At 38.6% G+C, this 21,208-nt stretch overlaps 1 protein-coding gene across 1 annotated transcript in view; it reads right to left on the bottom strand.

Annotated features, from left to right (window-relative positions):
- LOC122604238 (pyruvate kinase 1, cytosolic-like) overlaps window positions 1-8,876 on the bottom strand; it is a 15,175-nt gene extending 6,299 nt beyond the window's left edge. The window contains exon 1 of the mRNA XM_043777129.1: window positions 8,819-8,876. Within this exon, the coding sequence (XP_043633064.1) occupies window positions 8,819-8,876 (58 nt within the window). The remainder of the gene's footprint in view (window positions 1-8,818) is intronic.
- Window positions 8,877-21,208: the final 12,332 nt, after the last annotated feature.

The raw sequence follows: 21,208 nt of genomic DNA, 5'->3' as shown, positions 1-21,208 counted from the left end.
AAATAAAGCACGTTTGGTTGTTCATGGGTTTGCACAACGAGAAGGATATGACTATAACGAAACTTTTGCACCGTTGCTAGGATTGAAGCTATAATAGTATTTGTTTCGCTTTTGCAAGTTTCCAAAGGTATAAAGATGTAATTAGAGCGTTAAGAGTGCCCTTCTTGTACGGTGAAGTTAAAAAAGTGTATGTTTACCAACCACCGGGGTTTTGAAGATCCGAATTATCCAAGAAGAGCATATCGACTGGAAGGCTCTTTATGGATTGCATCAAGTACCCAGATGTGTATGAAAAATTGTCAACGCATTTGTTGACAAATGGATTTACAGAGGATCGATAGACAACACATTGTTTATCAGTGGAAGAAGCGAGATTACTAATTGTCAAGTTTACGTGGATGATATCATTTTTGGTTCATCCAATATAAGATGTGCAAGAGTTTGAAATGAGCATGAAAATGTTTTTGAAATGAGTGTTAGGGGGGGATTACAATTTTTCCTCGGACTAACCAGTAGATCAAAGGAAAAATGGATTCTTTATTCACCAGTCTAAGTAGTCGAGATACATCTTGGGGAGGTTTCAAATGCTAGAGTCCAAGACATAAGGTACTCCTATTCAGCAAATCATGGTTGGGGTTCTTGATCCGAAAGATGAACTTGTGGATGCAACTTATATCGTGCTATTATTGGCTCATTGATGTATCTGACTGCTTCGCACCCAGATATTATGTTCGCTGTTTGTCTTTGCGCTAGATTTCAAGCTATCCGAAGAGTCACATTTGGCTGCAGCAAAGCGTATTCTACTTATCTTAAGGGAACCAAGGCTGGTCTATGTATCCAATTGGAGGAACTTTGATTTTGTTGCATATACTGATTCGGATTTTGGCGGTTGTAACATGACAGAAAGTCTACGACCGGGAGTTGTCAATTGTTAGGAGGGAGATTAGTATCGTGGCAATGCAAGAAGCAGACATGTGTTGCTCAGTCTTCATGTGAGGCAGAGTATATGGCTGCTGGTAGCTGTTGTTCCCAGTATTGTGGATTTAGCAACAACTTCGTGACTATGGTATGGATATTCTTGATACTCCTAGTATATAATAGATAATAAGCACTAGAGACCATTACAATACCCTGTCATGCATAGGTCACCAAGCATATATGACATAGAATCATTTCTTGCGTGATTGTGCCCAAAGAAGTTAATTCATTTGGAAAAGGTTATAACCGATGATATTTAGCTGATCTGTATACCAAAGCATTTGATAAGACTCGATTTGAGAAGTTAATTCTTCTCAATGGAATGAAGAATGCTGATTCATATTAAATCTCTCAAAGAACTAATTTTGTAAGTTTGTGTCTGTAAATAGCTAGAGTCATAAAAATACAAAAAGAGTTCTTAGTGTCATAAAAATAACCATAAAAATGTGAAAATGACAAAATGACAAAAATATGAAGAGATTTGAGTTAATGCTGTAAGATGATTAGAAGTGAGGATACTTAGCTTTTAAGTCTGCTTAATCGTAATATACTGCTTAGTTCAGTGATTACAATTTGGGATATATTGGTAGACACAAAGTAGCAAGGTTACTTAATCTGAACTTAAATTATACAATGTTCTTGTGGGAAAACATATTCGATATATGGCTGAGAATGCTTGCTTTTCAGTAATGAATTGATCTAGTCCTTAAATTTTGTGAAAGAACTAGCATTACTATAAGATTTGTTCAATGTATAGGCAAAAACCTCTACCAATCATGAGCATGAAAGCTAAATGTGATATTGTTATGCAAATGAAATGAATGTAAATTAAGGGCTAATGTGGTCTTTGAGATTCGGACAAGTATGTCCTCGGGGTGTTTTTGTATACCTAGCCTACCTAAAGCTTCCAACTTGGGATAGGTTGTCAGAAAGTTCGCTACATGAGTCTCATAGAAAATCACGGGTTCCTTATAAATAATGAAATGCAAAAGCAAATAAGTTAAATCACAAAGTAATTAATTTCAGTTATCTAAAAAATGTCTCATGATTTGTTATGGATGTTTTGGAATATACATTGAATTTTGTTATCTTAGTGCTTGTATCGATTACGGAAGTATATCTGAATGTGGGTCACATAAGTTCGCAAACTATTCAATGGCATATTAAGCTACTCGGGTTACATGGTGACTGTCCTTGGCCAGGGTATGTCGAAAGTGTCATAACTCAAAGGAAACTGAAAGTACCGAGTGTTTAAGAGGACAAGTATATCGGTAATCGTGGTTGAATCACTGTTCATAATTAATAATAAGAGAATTATTCTCACTTGCAGACTTATGTAAATGCTAATCTGATCTAATCTGCAGAAACTTAAGATTTCTTGTAATAAATAAAGTAGCTTAGTTTATTCTTATTTTTATTTTTTTTTCTTTTTATTTTGTTTCTTTTCTTTTTTTTTGTAATAAGTGTCAGTTTGTGTGTCAAACTAGTTCTTATTGCACGAGAGATTTGATAAGCATTAAAAGTTAAAATTCTTAGTGAATTATATAAGTCTTGTTGCTTACGGTATTAATGTTTTAAAAGATGGATTTTCTAATTTAATACATACGTTGTTTAACTTAGAAAACGAAATGTTTGAAAAATTGAAAAGTCAAAATTTTTGAATGTGTTTCAAGTATATTATTTTTGAAATTTCAATTGTTAGTGGTTGATAAGTATGCTTGACAAAGATTGGACTTGCCTTAGATCTTGTAATGGTTACTAGGTTAAGTTTTTGGTTGTTTTGCATATTTATGATATTTTTATTGTTTTTGGTGCATTGATGAAGTTTGTTAAGTGTGCAGGTTACAGATAATAAACTCATTTTAAATGTAATTGGCATCAAAAATTTCAGATTGTGATTGAAGGCAAAATTGTTTTCGCTTGCTTATTGGAATTGCATTGCGACGGACAATAAAAGTTGCTCAGAAATTACAAGAACTGTGTTACAAGGATGGATTGCCTTGTAATTAACCTAAAACTTAGTGTGATAGGTTATAGTTTTATTATCAAAATCACAACCTAAGATGTAATGTGATGGTTGTTGATATGATATTTTGTAATGCATTAGACATTAAAATGCTTTGCATTTCTGCGACGGTGCTCTACGTCGTATGGGGTATACTGGAGCTATTTCTCATCCATAATTCAGGAATCATCTTCGTGGCAAATGGAAGCTTCTTGCTTACTACTTATTGAGGTCTCTTAGTCATCGGAGTGCAGATCATGATCAGTTGAACATTTTTACTGCTTCTCAGGTGGTTGCTCTTGTACTGAACAAGCCCTACAGCTTTTCCCAGTACATCTATGACAATTCTGTAAAGCAGTTGAGAGTATTTGGGAACGATAAGAAATTCTTCTTATTTCCAAGATTTGTTTTGATAATCATTCGGCGCAAAATAGCAGATTTACCGTTTGATGGTTCTACTTTCAATTTGGGTAGTCTGACTCACAAGGTGTTTGTTGAGAGTATGAAGTGCTTTGCAGGTCATGGTGTTCCTGATAATGTTGCCAATCCACCATTGTTCGGTCATCTCATAAATCCTGGCTATGTTGCTCCTCGACAAGGTTGGGAAGGTGAAGCACTTGCTGCTGCTGCTGCTGCTGATGATCAGGCTCAGGAAGATCCTCAAGAAGAGCGAGCTGATCAGTTTGAGGGACTTAATGATGTTCCTCTGTATGCTGGTGATTTGTAGCATGATTCTGATATGGACGCTCTCATGGAGGATATTGATGATCCTACAAATCTTGTACCACCATCTACTGGAGTTTCTACTTCTACCTCTGCTCCAGTTGATGTTGATGTAGGTCCTTCTGAAGTCCCGGTTAATGTTGTTAAGGATTCAGAAGATGAAGAAGAGGAAGAAAGACTGCCAAAGTGAAGAAGAAGACATGCACGATCTCAAGCTGAAGTTGATAGAGAGTTGCTGCTTATTCTGAAGCCATGGAGAGGTCTCATGCACCTACTGTTGGTGATACTCCATTGGTTGCTGCTTTAAGAGCTTCAGTTTCTGATGTTCCTGTTTCTGTGTCTACTACTTCTGCTGCTGGTGTTGTTATTGGGGAGAGAAGGTCGAGACCAAAGTTTATAATAAGGGGAATTGTTCTCGTGCACAAGTTGTTACTGAGGCTACGACTGTTACGATTCCTGCTGCTCCGGAGTCTACAGTTCGTCAAGAGCCAGAGCCGACACTTGTTGCTCCTAGGCCTTCGTCTGCTCCTCTTCAGGCGACAGTTCCTGTTTCTACAATCATGGGACGTCTGTTGGCTCCTTTACAAAGACCGCAGATGCCTCCCATAGGAACTTCTAGTGCTCGTATGCCTTCGTTTGAAGCTACGTTGCCACCTCAGGCCTCTACATCTGATGTTGCTTCTACGTCACGTCTAGTTGCTCTAGTTTAAGTGCATCTAAGTCGTTTCTTTTCAGAGAAGAAGATGTTGGAGATGAGGGTTACAGCTTTGGAGAGTCAACTAAAGCTCCAAGCTGCTAAGCATCAGGAAGAGATGGACATGATGACATCACTTGTTCATTCACTTGGATCTAGACTTGACCAATTCTTGGATCAAGGGGGAGATAAAGATGGTTGTAAGGATGATGAGCTAGCAAAGAAGACTAGAGATGATGATCATGATGATCAAGATCGAGCTCAAGATCCAAATCAACAACAAACAGATGGTGAGCCAGAGAATAGAGGTCAAGATCAAGATGCTGCTGGTGATGCTATGGATACAGAGACTGCAGATGTTCAGGGGGAGTCATCAAGACAAAGAGAGTCAGAGATTGTTGGTACAGCTGTTGCTAGTACTTCTGGGACTCAAGATAAAGGAAAAGCTGTGATGACCGCTCCAGATGCAGATCCTGATGATCCAGATAACAATGATGATGGGAAGATTCCAATTCAGGTAACTCCGATTCTATTTCTGATAGAATAGAAAGGGAGATAGTGAATGATCCTCATAATCATAAAGAAAAAGAAAATCTTAGCAAAGGAAAATCTACTCAGGATAGTGAGTCAACTAATACTGATTTTACTACCAATGCCTCTACAGAGTCAGATTTACACCCTTTAATTGTGCATAGACTAGAAAAGAGATTGGGATATGATCCACAAGCTCATATGAGAGTTAGAGCTGAGATTATGGATTATGATGATTATTATGATCCAAGATCACTTAGGGATCAAATGAAAGAACAGTTAGGGTTAACTCATACATCTTCAGAGTCAGAGTCAGATTCGGATTCAGATTCGGATTATGAACCCTAGTGCTATTGATTTTGTATTTTTGATGATAATTGATTATGTTTCATAATGTGTGTACATTAGATTACTTGGGTTATATTAACAATTTAGAGTGTTAATCAAAGTGTTATTCAGCTCAGAATAGTGATCAAAGAGTTATTCTTTTCGGCTTAACATATTGACAGTATAATTTTTAAATACTCGAGTAATGAAGAATAATAACTATAAGATAAATATGAATGTGTTACATTATATTTATGATATAATATTATTGTTGTAAGTTAAAATAGATAAAGATTTCAAGATAAATATTAATGTAATTGTTATATTATATTTATGATATAGTATTATTTATTTTAATTTCTTTTATCTATTTATACTATTTTATTATGTCTTGACTTATGATTTATGTTCTTTATCTTTGTATATGTAAATCGTTTGAATTGCAGATAAGCTTCAAACAATAGGTGCATTGGACGATCTTGATGCTGAAGAAGATCTAGAAAGTATCGATGATGAAGATTTGGATGAAGGAGAGTTCATTACTTCGGAAGCTGATAGACAAAGGTTGCTTGAGACACCTTATGACTTTGATCGTGTCTTTAATGAAGATGAAGTCATTCAAGTTGAACCAATAGCTGAAGTAGAACATCTCAACCTTAATCCAATTAGAGATAGTCCAGATGAACCTAAGAATGCTGCAAGGTTGAGATTTGCTGTATATGCAAACATAGTCGATGAAGGACATGACAATATTTTTGATCTATACTGGAATATAGATGCTACACGAGAGGTTGACCTTGGAAGATTTAATATACCTCCGGTGCAGCAAAATCATGAGTTTATTGTTAATAGACTGATTTCAGGTTATAGAGGACATACTGGTTTGATGATACGTGATACGTATAAACCATCAATGTTTTGGGAGTTCGTCTCAGACAAGAATGCACCCAAATACTTCTGAGTGATACAAAGTTGGTTCTATGATCACAGAATCCAATTGTTTATTATCAAGAGAAAGGAGGGTTGCCAGTACATGTCAATAAGTCAAAGACACTTCCACTCTCTCAGTGATTCTGACATGATAGATTTGGGAAGACACTAGTTCGTTAATCTTCAGAGCAATGGACTTGCATATTTCTACTGGAATAGATTCAGAGATGAAAGAATTAAGTATTTCAGTGATAGACGTCTGAAGCCAGAAGAAAGGTTGATAAAGCCAACACCTTTGAAGACGATTAAGAATTCAGATGGCACATTTCGGTTTGTCCAGAAAAGAATTAAATGTGTTAAGAAGGTTCCCGTTATCAGATGGGACCAAGATATGCTGACAGAGATGACATTTTGGCAGATAGATATCAAGTCAGGCGAAGCACAGATGTTTGTTGATGATTCAAAGAAACAAATGTTGCTACGCATGTATGATCCAATGCAGGTTGTCAATTTGTCAAGAGGTGATCCGAGAAGACTTTTGGATACACCTTGCTCAGCTGTGGATTTTTGGAGAGTTGAGGAAAGACGCTATCGCAACATTCTCGCTCATTGTTTACAAGAGAGAATTCATGTGAACAGCATCAGACTTTTGTTTAACGGATAATTTTGAAGTTCAAGTTTTGAAGACTTTAAAGAGATCTAGTTGCAATCGTCAAGGGGGAGTCTGTAGATGCAGATTCGGTGTGACAATCGCAACATAGATTTGATTATTGTTTACGTTTTTAGGAACTTGTTTGCAATCATTTAAATAAGAACTTGTGTTGATATTTAATGATTACGTTTGAACTTCAATATTATATCTGTTTATGTTTTGTATTGTATTTGTGTGTTATATATTGTTTTGCAGGTACAAGAACATAGAATCAAGGTTTATAAGTGTCGTAGAACACTTAAACGGTGATTGGATGTTATGTACGAGTCAAAAAAAGTCAAACAAAGAACAAAGGGTCGTCCCTCGTGCTGACGTCATCAGCATGTAGGAACAACCTCGTGCTGACGTCAGCACGAGGCAGATCGGTTGTTTATTGTTTCGGGCCTAATACGTAATTAAGGCCTAAGCCCATACGATCCAATACTTAACTAGTATAAATACAAGACCTAATCTACGAAATTAGGTTAATGGTTTACGAATTCTTGAGAGATATTCACGAATTTGCGAGCTAAGGTTATTTATTCCTTCGTGTGTTCTTCTACACGAACCACAAGCCTTGTGCATTTTTTTGGGTTGGTTAATTGCTTATTAATCAACAAAAGGAAATAGCAATCTAGTTATCTCAAGAGGATTCCGCACTCTTGACATAACGAATCACGTCTTATTACGATCCACGCAACAATAGGCCGGGGCACCTTATAGGTACTATCCAATCGATAACATGTCAAAAACTATAATTTTAAGCAGCGCTATAACAAAATGAGCTAAAACCATGATGTTGGAGAAACAAAGTACAAGCCTAGTGTGCCTGTAGCTGCTTGCAGTCCAAAAGCAAATGCACTAAGTCATCCAACCTCCAAGGGATTCACTAGCCACGCATTCCATAAGTATGTATGCTTCCTATCACGGTTAGATATCCAAATAAAACCAAGAGAAACAATCGAATTAAAAGTAACATTTGGGGACGTATGATTGCCATTATGGAGGGCGTTGTTCCTCTCCTTCCAAATGTGCCACCACCATGCAAATATGATAGCTTCAAGCACCCCTCTTTTATAACTTGTGAGCTGCAGATTTTTATACCACTTTGCCATCTCAGAAGGGTTATCTCCAGGAATGGTGAGTTGCACCCATTAACTAATCATGCCTCTAATTTCATTCATAAATGAACAGGTATGAAAAACATGACTATGTTATGAATGCCATTATCACATAAATTGCAGCGTACCGTGGTTACATCAATCCCACGACCAAACAGGTTGACAAGCGTGGGAAGGTTATTACGCAGAAGGCTCCACACAAAGATATTAATCTTTTTAGGAACCCATTTATTCCATTTATATTGAGCATCAATAATTGGCAGAATTTTGTGGTCTATGAATTTTCGAACGCAAGCAACAGAAAAATGACCATTACCATTATGGTTCCACGTCCAAGAATCATCACCACTTGAGTTGTCATTAGATAAGAGAGTCAGCATGCTGTCAAGTTGTACCTGCTCGTTCCCTTCTCTTATATCCCTACGCAGTTCAAAATCCAAATCGAGTTGGAGTATCTATCAAACACTGTACAATCTTTATCCAGTATGAGAGCATAAAGACGTGTAAATCTAGCAGCAAGGGCTTGCTTCCCACACCACATGTCCTTCCAAAACCTCGTATTCCGACCATCACCAACCTTTCAAGTGATCATATCATTAGGGAAAGAGAATAATTCGTGTACACTTTTTGCAGCCAAAATAATGTTATTCCAAGTACCCTTAGTTTTAGCAGACATGTTAATGAAACACTCACCGCCGTGAGTATCAGCAACAACTCGGGCCCAAAGACTATGTTGTATTAACCTCGGTTCGGTGCACAAACATTTTCACCTTTTTGTTCACTATCATGAGGAGCATCTCATGTTTGTGTTTCATCACCAGCAACATCATTACCCCCAACAACTTCAGTGGCAGCACTGGCCCTAGCTTCAGTCATCGCTTCATCTCTGTTCTCCCCCTTGTGCCGATCCTGATCATCAGGGTCATCACGTCTTTGATGGACGACTGCAGCTTGTTTACAAGTTTCTTATAATTCAGCAATTCGTTTTAGTGCTGCTTCAAGTTGAGCGTCAGCAAGAAACTTTTCTTCTTCGGCTTGTTGCTTTTGAAGAAGAAGTTGATGCTGATGATCAAATCTTGCTTGGAGGGTTGCAAGAATAGCTTTATCAAACGCATCGGTTTGATCATCAAGAGAAAAGAATGCAGCATACAAATCACCATAAATGGCATTGACATTTGAGTGAGGAGATGGAGTATTATGAGTTGGTGAATTTCGAGGAGAACGACTATGATGAGAGGAAGAACCGGAAGGTGATGAGTGTGGTAGTGATGGTTGAGGATTTGTATGAGGAAGAAGGCCAGCAGCAGCAGGATCTATAAAGTTTTGCCTTTCTTCTGGATTTGCTTTGAGTTTGATACCATCAGGATTTGGAGGAGGGCTAGCACTTGACAAGGATGATTGAGATGTGACTGGTGCTTTACCTTTATCAATAGGTGAACGGAGCACTGCGGTTGGTGGCGATTGAATTGGAATGATAGGAACGACCGACGTAGATGTCGTTTGCACAATTGTAGGCTTTGTTAGATTTACAGTATGGCCTGAATGGTGTGAGCCACCAGGGCTTCCCAATGATTTATGAAGCAAATGCTCTACATTGGTTGTTTCAGAATTGATTGGCTCAACACAAGTGTCAAGCGCAATGTTCCGGTTGGTGGGACTTCCGGGTTCTCTAAGATTGCCCGTTGTGCTGGGGATTGGATCCTCAGCGCCTGACATGATAACATGAGTAGGACTTCCAGACACTCCTTGAGAAGGTGGAATCACCGACTCTCGGTTTGTTGAAGCAACATTCAAAGAATGCGCGTGCACATAAACGTGAGACCTATGGGGACTAGACTCAATATGGTGAGGAATCGAAAGTGAGAGAGAGGCAAGAGTCTCTGCAGTAATCATATCAACATCCTCCGAATGAGGAATTGATAAGGGGTTTTGCTGATGCCCATGCAAAAATGACACTGGATCCTGTAAAGAGGATCCAGAGTGGTGAGGAGGTGTTGCATGCGAGGGTGGGGAGTCCTCGGCTTCTATCCTAGGGGTGACATCCCGGCTAGTTGTTTCAACTATCGGAGGGCCAACGTTTTCTTTATGCTTTGCACCTAGCCCAGACCTCACATCCTCTCCATTATGTTTTTCAACCCCTCCCTCAAGACTACCTTGTAACTCCGGAGTTTTAAACACATCATCACGAAAAGGAATATCATCTTGTATATCGTCGTGATGTGAGGAATATTGTTCTTCATGAGATTCCTTTGGAATTGGTTGAAGATGAGTTCGCACACGTAAAGAGAATTTAGGGATTGGGGGTTGCCCAACAGTTGTTGATGAAGGAGATGGCGATGAAAGAGTTTCGGAAGATGAAGATGAAGGAGTAAGAGGAGAAGGAGCAGTGAAAGTTGATGAAGATGATTTTGATTTTGACTTTGAGTGATGGCAAGATTTGTGTTTCTTTCTTTGAGGTGCAGAAGATTCGGGAATGTCGGTTGAAGAAGATGGAATTGAAGAGCCAGATGTCGATTCATCTACTAACCCCTCTTTTCTTTTCCTAGACCTAATACCCTCACTCGGTGACTTATGCGGGCGTGGGGAAGGCACAACTCGGCGTTGAGTTGTCGTACGCTCGGCTAAGTACTCTCTGTAAATCCTGAGATCAGGATTATATAGGGGCACCCGCCGAAGCAGTGAATCAAGAATTGGCATGAAATCAATGTGAGCTATACAGTTGTTTGTATAAACAGAGCGAAAACTTGATATAACGACACGCCTCGAAGCAAGGAAGCGCTGGATGTTGTTGTTGTTGTTGATGAAGTGCTGCATGATTACAGTCAAGAAACAGAGAAAGGCGATATATTTCTTGTTTGCAGTGTGCTTCCCGTTAACTTGAAGACGAAGATGATCAAAAGCAACAACAGCAAAATCCAGATGCATATCGTAAGCAATGCCAAAAAGATATGTGAGAGTAGCTTTAGTGAAGTCATCTTGTCCTTTTCTTGAAGGTGACAAACAGTTGTTGATGATAGAAAAAGTGTACGCCATAATGGGTGAAAGTCTTTCTTTTTGATGTCTCTTAGAGCAGTAACCTCACCATTATAACCCAACTGATGTACTCTGTGCACCATTTCAATTGTTGGAGGAGTTTCTACAAAGCTAGTTTCTCCCGGTCTTGAATCAGTAGATGGAAAGCGAAGAATGGTCCGGAAATCGTCAAGATTAAATGTAAACTGTTTTCTGGACCCATCTGTTGTTAGAAGAGAGAAACGGAAGAATGGACTTGCTCTTCCTCTTGCTGGAATGAATTCGATGGTTTGCCACATTTGAAATATAAGTTCTTCTTCAATGCCTTCGGCGGTGATCGTGAAAAAATTTATCAAAGGGTGATATGTGAGCATGATAGGAATGATACCAAAAGAACAAGTGAATGGTGTCATTAGTTGAAGATTATTCTGCATGCGGTCAGTGGCACCATCTTGAAGAAACTCCATTCTGTAATTAACAAGTATACGAATGGGAAACATTGTTTCCAAGGTTAATTTATTCAAAAAGGAATAATCATATACTGTTTTTCACAAAAGATGTAAAGGTAGTACAATAAGGCATTCGATACCTTACGTCTTAGGGAAAATCAATGTAGGATTATGAAAAACACAGTTTATTTAGGTAGAAAAACAAAAAGATAAATCATACAACTTGTTTCGTAGAAGATGCGAAGACAATACATCAAGGCGTTCAATGACTTGCTTCTAAAGGAAACCCGATGTATGATCAGTATAAAAAGTATGATTAGAAATAGTAAGGATGATTATACATTGTTGTTCACGAAAGATGTAAAGGTAGTACATCAAGGCGTTCAATACATTACTTCTTAAGGAAAACAGATGTATAATCGAAAGTATGTACATGCAAGACGAGATGGGGCAACATAAGTGTTTGTGGACTCAAAAAGATTTATGAACATTAGATTGATCACAAATAGAGTGATTTGAGGTCACACAATTTTGTATATATGAAGATTTTATCAACCATTGCACAAAGTTAAAAGAAATGTATAACCGAATTTGGAAAAATTGCGAAGTATATATATGAAAAATGATTTTTTTTTATTGCAAAAACCGGTATTTGGTTGAAAAATATTTGAAAAACCGGTATTAATTAGAGAAAAATTGGGCAGGGTAACGTTTCATAAAAATGAACTTTTAAGAACTAATACCGGTTTTTAGATACCGGTATTTGCAAAGCATCAAGATATCAAGTAGAAACTTGATATCGATGCACTTGCGAAAAACGACAAGCCATACAATAATCACAAAGCAAGATATACGTAGATAAGCATACAAATACGATAAATAAGCGGTCAAAGCAAATACGGCATAGAGAACAAGCATATGACAATTAAGCATGAAGTAAAATAATGGAATGAAATGGGAGAAATAAGATACCCGAATACGTAAATAGGAACAACAAATTCTAAGCAAATTTAAAGGAAAACCGGTATTAAAACATACAAAGTGAGGAAAACCGGTAATAGATAAGTGAAAAACCTGAAAGCCGGTTTTGGCTAATAAGAGAAGTAATGTCGGTATTCGAAGAAAAGTGAAAGTCGGTTTTGCTTAAGGAAGTACTAATAACGGGATTCCGAAACTAATAAAGCTTTACTACCGGGATTTGGTTCGAAGGAAGGTTTTTGTGAAGGAAAGCCGGTTTTTGAGAGAAAGCCGGTTTTAGTGAAGTAATGAAAATACTTAGAAAAAATTTTGTGAAGAAGTCAAACATGGGTCAAAACCTGTTTATATAGTGTTCAATACCGGGTTTTGACCCTCGGGAATTAAAAAATGATTTTTTTTTTGTTGAATGGCTAGGAAAAATAGTTTAAGGAAGATAAAGAAAAAGTTTGAAAAAGTCTTATAGGAAAATATGGAAAAGGTTTAAAGGGACAAGAGTGTCAAGAAAGAAAATCAAAAGAATAATAGGGACATAGGAACACGGATATAAACAAACTCCCCCTAGGAACATGCGTACAGATAAACAGATAAGAAATCTACAAACTCCCCCTAGAATCATGCAATCTACCCTTGTTCTCCCCTCAAACATTGCATGTAAGAGCACGTAAGCATACATCAATCGTTTGACCAAGAAAATAAACATAGATAGCATGGCAAGAAGGCAATTAAGCTTGAAAATTTAGCTTACCCAACTTGGTTTTCAAAAAATTAAACCTTTGTTCATCCAAAGGTTTAGTGAAGAGGTCCGCAAGTTGGTAGTCAGTAGGGACAAAGTAGAGTTCGATGTTACCTTTTTCGACATGATCCTTTATGAAATGGTACCTTACATCAATATGCTTTGTCTTTATATGCTGAACAAGATTGCAAGAAATTGCAATTGCACTTTTGGAGTCACAGTAGATTGGAATTCTTTCATACTTAAATCCATAGTCAGAAAGCTGAGTCTTCATCCACAGCACTTGAGAGCAACAACTAGCGGCAGCTCTAGCTATGGAAGTAGAAACACAAGTAGAAACACAAGATTGTCTTTGTACACTGCCAGAAGTGCTTTTGCGGTCTAACTTACAACCTGCATGATTTGCATCTGAGAAAGCAGTTAATTCGAATCCGGTTTCTTTCGGGTACCCTAAACCAAGATTGATAGTGCCCTTAAGATACCGAAAGATTCGTTTAACAGCTTGAGCATGGCTTTCCATAGGGTTAGCTTGAAACCGAGCACACATACAAGTTGCAAACATAATATCCGGTCGACTAGCAGTTAAATACATTAAGGATCCTATCATATTGCGATACAGTTTCTGGTTAAACAGTTTTCCATTTAAGTCTTCATGAATCTTAGTACGAGTTTCCATGGGTGTCCCAATTGGTTGACAGTTAGACATATCAAACTTTTTCAACATATTAATGATGTATATATTTTGACAAATAAAGATACCTTTTGACATTTGTTTGACTTGAAGACCAAGGAAAAAGTTTAATTCACCCATCATACTCATCTCAAAATGTTTAACCATTAAAGCAGCAAAGTTTTTGCAGTATGTAGAATTAGTAGAACCGAATATTATGTCGTCAACATAGATTTGGATCAACAAAATATCATTACCTTGTCGTTTGATAAACAAGGTGGTGTCAATTGTACCTTTGGAAAATCCAGATCTCAGAAGATATGTAGAGAGAGCGTCATACCATGCACGAGGGGCTTGTTTGAGACCATAAAGAGCTTTATCTAACTTGTAGACATAATTTGGATGTTTTGGATCAACAAAGCCCTCAGGTTGCTCAACATATACTTCTTCTTTTAAGATTCCATTGAGGAAGGCAGACTTGACATCCATTTGATAAACTGTGCAGACTTGACATCCATTTGTAAAGAGCAAATGTTTCATCGTAATCCATACCATCTTGCTGAGAGAAACCTTTGACTACAAGTCGAGCTTTGTTACGAAAAACAATTCCACTTTCATCCTTCTTATTTTTGAAGATCCATTTGGTCTTAATTGGCTCTTTATGAGTGTATGGATTGGGAACCAATTTCCACACTTCAAGACGCTCAAATTGTGACAATTTATCTTGCATGGCTTTTACCCAATCTGGATCTTGTAAGGCATCTTTGACATTACTGGGTTCAACCATACTTAAGAAATTGACGAACAAACATTCATTAGCAGGAGCGGCACATGTAGTTAGACCAAAATTAGGATCCCCAATAATTTAACTAGGAAGATGAGGAAGCATGGATCGGGACCACTTTCTAGAGTGAGGAAGTGGTGCAGCCGGTTCATTATCTTCATCAGAATTGATAAATCCAGGAGAGAGTTGTTCAGTGACTTGCTCAAAAGTAGGTTCATCAGGAAGGATCATGGTTTCTTCTTCTTCAGAATCAGAGACATTTGCTTGAGGAGAGTCAAGAGGTGGAGAAGCTGTTGACGAATCTGAGGAAGCTGATGAGATTGGTAGAGGAGGATTTTCAATGATTGGAGGAGGTAAATCATGAGAGGAAGATGAACTTTGTTGATCAGAAGATGAGCTATCATTTTGAGTGTTGTTGGAATCTGAGTTTTCAGCCATGGTTGGGGACCGATTTACAGAAGGAAAAAGATCATGATAAAATTCATCAAATACAGTATCTAGCTCGGCAAACGTTGGAATTGGAAAAGTTTTAATCGGAGTTGAGACAGTTTTAGGAGCGGAAGCTTGTGGACATAGATGAACGAGAGTGGAAATCTTTTGTTCAAGAAGCATTCCAGAAAGTTCATCAAATTTGACATTCATACTTTCCTCAATTCGCTTGGTTCGACGATTGAAGACACGATAAGCAATAGATTCTCTCGAATAACCCATAAAGTATGCTTCATCTCCTTTTGGTTCAAATTTTCCAAGATTATCGTGATCATTTAGAACATAGCACACACAGCCAAAGATATGGAAATAATTGACATTCGGTTTTCTCTTGTTGATGACTTCATATGGAGTTTTATCGAACCGTTTGTTGATGATTGATCTATTTTGAGTGAAGCATGCAGTAGCTATAGCTTCTGCCCATAGATTAGGTGGAAGGGGGAATGGGCAAGCATAGTTCTGGCAGCTTCAACCAGGGTACGATTGTGACGTTCAACAACTCCATTTTGTTGTGGTGTACGTACAGCGGAAAATTGATGGGTGATACCGAAAGAAGAGAAGAAAGTTTTAAGAGTAGTATTCTTGAATTCGGTACCATTGTCAGAGCGAACAATATGAATAGTGGATTGGAGATTAAATCCAATTCGTTTTATGAAATCAATGATTACTTGGGGAGCGTCACTCTTGTCATGAAGAAAGTATACCCAAGTATAGCGAGGGTAGTCATCAACAATAACAAGAATGTACCGTTTACCAGGAAAACTTTGAACACGCATAGGACCACATAAGTCCATGTGAAGGAGATGAAGAGGTGCTTCAGTGCTCAAATGTTTCTTTGGTTGGTGAGATGCTTTGTTAAGTTTGCCTATTGCACATGCTGAACAAACATGGTTGGTGTCATATTTGAAGTCGGGTAGACCATCGACCAACTGTTTGTCAACAAGAGCATTGATAGTATGAAAATTAAGATGAGAAAGACGTCTGTGCCATAACCAAGACTGTTGTCAAGAGGATTTTGACAGAAGACCAATTGTTGAAGAAGGAGAGGGAAAGTTATTAAGATCAATGGTGAATAAGTTATCATTCCTAGAGCCAGTGATAATATCAACACCTTTTTCAGTCTGTACTTTGCATTCATATCTTCTAAAAAGAACTTGATGATCATTATCACAGAATTGTCCAACACTAAAGAGATTGTGACCTAGACCTTCAACATAGGAAACACGTTTGATAGTGATTCCATTTTGAATAATGTCACCATAACCAAATGTTTGTGCACCGAACCGAGGTTAATACAACGGAGGATTATGTGTGATTAAGGTGGCTTGTTGGTGGTTCCCGAATGGTAGAGTTAACCTTTTTACGCCAATGAAGCCTTTAGTGTAATCAATATGCAATTGAGAATGTGTTGTTGAATGAATATTATAGGTCTTGTAGCTCTCCTGTTATAGGGAAAGCATTCTTGGAGAACAAGTAGGCCGATTAAGGGTTCTCTAAGTCTTAGGCCCGGGATATCATTTCCCTAGTTATCAAGTGAAAGTGATAAGATCAAATCCCGATTTTGTAGGGGAATAACTCTAATCTTGTTACGTTGTTGTGGAAGTCTTCGTAACGGATGACCCTTCGTATCGCAACGTTAGGTCCTGTGTACTGCTGGAGGGGTACGTCATCAAGCCCCCCAGTCCAAGGGGAGAACTTTCGCCAGACAGTTATTGCGTTGGACTATAATCCGCGTTACTGTAATATCCAGGGGTATTTCTTGTAAATTTCATAAACCTCCTTAACTAATTTGATTTGAAAGCAAATTAAGGGTGGTAGATGGGCGCGTATCCCAAGATACCTTATGGACTGTCTTGATCTTCATGCAGCCTTCTATATAAATCTGATTTTTTGTTCTTCTTCCTTTATTTTTTTATCTGCGTTGAAGAAATCCTCTCTCTCCTAGGGTTTCCGATCTTTCCCTCTTCCGATTAATACAGTAGGTACGTGGTTTCCCTTCTCTTTTTCTTTTCGTCTTTGTGTTTATCTGTTGATTGTCATATCCCGATGTCAAAAGGAGGTATCGAAACAACTGAATCGACCGTTATTTGGTCAAGATTGAACAAGTTTGTTGATAAATATTTTCCTGGGCAAATATTGTCTTTCGTGATTCCTTCTGATGGTGATACCATTCTGACTCCCCCTGATGGGTTTGTTGGGTTTTATATAAAATCCGTGACTGAGGGTAACGTTAGATACCCTTTCTCTACCTTTATACTTGTTGTGCTTGACTTTTTTGATATCCATATTTCGACCATAACACCGCTAGGTTTATCCAAAATAGTCGCTTTTGAAGTTATGTATAGGGCGTATGGTGGTGAACCATCATTAGATCTGTTTAGGTATTTTGTTCAAACTTGCCCCTTTGGTGACTGGGTTATAGTGGGTAATCGATCAAAAGATGGATGTTTTAAAAGAGGTGGTCTTGATATCCGTGATTGGAAAATGATTTCTGCTTTATGAAAGCTTCTTTGATTCCTTGTGGTTATGAGTCTATTACCAATATAAAATTGTTGTGTAAGCATGGAAGATATGAAAATCCCTTTCCTAAATATGTCATTGATGATTTGTGTCGTGAGATTCGATTACACCCTATTCAAGTTGTGTTGTATCCTGATGTTGTTTTGTACAAAGCGAAGTTGATTGGTACATTGCCTGGTGGTGTAGATATAGATGGTAAGTGTTTTGACATTTTTTGTTTTTGGTGATTTCTCAGTTTATTTGACCCTGAGCATGTTCTTATTTTCTGTCGTAGATATGAATTTTAGGAAGTTTGTGAGAAAAGGTGTGAAAGAAGTGACCGAGGTGCCACGCATTGAAAGGCAGGGAAGTCTCGTTGCTGATGCAGGTTCCTCCGGTGTTCAAAATGATGATCCAGAGGTGTCAAGTGCTGTGATTCCTCCCATTCTGAATATTGATATGTCTGAAGTTGAAATTACTGGAGTCTCTGCTGCTAAGAAGAAGAAGAAGAAGAAGAAGAAGAAGGAAGTTCCCATCCCTCAGTCTGTTGCAGGTTGTGTGAAGAGGAGAAAGGTTGGGGAGAATCCCGAAGGCCGTGAATTCCGCAAGCCTTCTGCTCGAAAGTCAGGTGTGACCTTTTATTTTTTTGTGTTTTGTTGATGTTCTCTGTCTGCTACGTTGTTTATTTACCATTTTCCCTCTTTTTGCAGATCTTCATGATCAGGAGAGTCTTACTTGGTTGAATGGTGAAGACATGAATGCTGAAGATGTCAAGAAGATTAACGACATGGACAATGAGACGTTTCTTCGTGTGTTCAAAAAGGATCGCCAATTCCACATTTATCTTGACGCTGTTATTGCTAGGCGCTTTTCCAGGATATCCATTGATCTGAGGTCCAAGAGTTTGGAGGTACAATCTTTGTTGGCCAATGTTGAAGATTTGAGGGCTAAGAAGGCTAGGTTTATCACCACTGTTGAGTCATCTGAAATTGTTCAAGGTTTGAAGCAACAGATAAATATGGTGAAAGCGGATGCAGTTGTTCATGATGAGGCTGTTTTAAAGTTGCAACAGGAATATGCTGATGAACGTGAGGGTAGCAGATTGTTGAGTGAGCAGATTGATGTTTTGAAGCAAGATCGTGTCAGGCTAGTTACAGAGGTAATTCCTCATGTGAGCAGGTCTTTGTTGTATAGTGATGAAGTGGGTCAATTGTTGGGGGAATTGACTTTAGCCGAGAGAGGTGATGAAAGGTCAACCGTGTTGGAGGAGTTTGCTACTGAAGGCAAATGTGACTTACAATACAGAGGAGATTTTACTGCTACTGCCTCCCATGACCTTGAAGTGGCTGACCAAAGGTGGAAGGATGATGTCTTCCTTTACCTGGAGAAGATTGTTCTTGATCCCAACATTGTTGTGGAAGACCTGCTAAAAATTGTTCCTGATGTGATCCAACCTGATGCTGCCCCACAATGAATGGTTAAGGCCTGCGTGCCTTTGTTTTGGTGTATGTGCCTCTTTGGATATTTTCTCTTTTGGCAACAGCATATCATGTTGTTTTGAACAGTTTCTTTATGTTTGCAGATATTTGGATATTTTCTTTTGCCCACAGTGTCGAAGCTGTAGTTTAATAACTAGCAGTCTTATTGGCTGCATTATTTAATATTTGCAGTTTCAGGAATTGCTGTTTTGTTCAAGAACTGTCTTTGGTTTTTGCAGCTTTTAGATGTCATATGGCCTTCACATCTGGTCTATTTTTTGCACCTATTTGCATGCTTTTTTGGGTGAATATATCCATAGGTGTTTGTTTGGACTATAGGTCCTTTTTGTTTAATTGGAATTCCATTGTATGGGCGTCCCCATTTTGGATCACATATATTATTTTGCGCCTATGTGCGTCTTTTCTTAAAGAAGGTATATTAAAAAAGAATAAAAAGCCTTTATTTACTAAAATGAATGAGGTTACATACCATATCCTCTAGGCTTGTGAGATAATAAAAAAGAAAAAAGACTAATTATTCTTGAGGCTCGCCTTTAGATATGTCGCTATCCATTCAAGCGTCCATAGTAAGGTCCTTCGCTCCATGAGAGCCAATGGGGGCCGTCTTAACCTTTTTCAGACAGTTTCTTTGCCTTTGTCACCAAGGTCCCTGTTCCTCCACTTGACTCATACTTGATCATCCCATATGCCACGGACGGGATCATTTCAAACTGTTGGATCCCAGGTCTTCCTAGGATTGCTTGAAAGGGCGATGTTGCACGTACCACGAAAAAGGTAATTTTTTCCTTTCGTTTCCAGCGTCCCTTTCCTATTTCTGTTTGTACTGATAATTTCCCCAGTGGTTCAACTGCGTTCCCGGAGTACCCTTGAACCGAAGCTTCTGTTCTCTTAAAATTCATTCGTGACACAAGGTGTAGCTTCCAAAAGGCTCCTTCGTATAGAATATTGCATTCGCTTCCGGTGTCTACGATAATATCTTTTACTTCTGATACCTCGAGGGATGCAGAGATTACCAGTGGATCTCTGAAGGTTTTGTAAGTTGGAGGAAATGTGATTCTGTCTATGTCTCCCCTGTAGACCTTCGGGAGGGAGTGTCCTAGCCCCGACTTATTCTTTATTATGGTATAAATAGTTTTTTCCGGACCTTTTTTCTTTTCATCCGTGTCATCCTTTTTCTTCATTCCTTGCTGCTGCCTGAAGCTTTTCACTAAGTGCGAGAGTTTTCCTTTGTTTATTGCCTCTTCTATAGCTTTTCGGAGTTGCCAACACGCATTTATGTCGTGGCCATGATCCTTGTGGAACTCACAATACTTTTCTGGGTCTTTCCTATTTTTTCCGCTCAGTCTGGGTGGGGCGGAGAAACTTTTTGCGACGTTCTCAGTGAGCAATATTTCTTTTGGGCTTTTGTGTAGCTCTCGAAGATTCACCTTGAGATATCCTTTATCATCCTTGTGATACGGGGCATACCTTGGTTTTTCTCTTTCATTTGTCCATCTACTTTTCCTATTTGTCGAGGCTTCCTTTTCCAGCGTGGGGCTCGTATCTCCCTCAAGGCTGTGTCCCTAGCATCCAAGTACACGTAAGCCCTCTTTTGGACTGCTTCATATGTTTTTGGTAGATCTCTGTACAGGAACTCGACTAGTCCTCTGCTCCGGAGGCTATGCAGCAGCCCTGATATCCGTTGTGACTCGGGAAGATCCACAATGTCTTCTGTTTCGGTGGTGAATCGGTCCATGAACATTCTGCAACCCTCTGTTTCCTTCTGTTTTATTCCATGGGCAGCTACGTGAATCTTCTTGTGTTTCTTCTGTTGGCTGAAACGGGCTCTAAATTTCTCTTTGAGGTCGTCAAAGCTGACGATTGATCCTTTCGTGACATTCTTCAGCCATTCCCTAGCATCTCCTTCGAGTGCGTATCTGAACATTCTACATGCAGTTGCAACATTCCAGGCTTTCATTTCCGCTGCTCCTTCGAATGCTTCCAAGAAGTCGTCTGGGTCGCTCTTTCCTTTATGTGTTCCCAAGTGGGAAGGATATTTTAGATCCTTCGGGAGGGGATCATTTTGTATCCAAGCCACAAACGGTGAATTTTTTGC

Source organism: Erigeron canadensis, chromosome 6, assembly GCF_010389155.1.
Source record: "Erigeron canadensis isolate Cc75 chromosome 6, C_canadensis_v1, whole genome shotgun sequence".
NCBI classification, from domain to species: Eukaryota; Viridiplantae; Streptophyta; class Magnoliopsida; order Asterales; family Asteraceae; genus Erigeron; species Erigeron canadensis.
The sequence above is the reverse complement of the archived record's forward strand: the minus strand, read 5'-3'. Positions and strand labels throughout refer to the sequence as shown.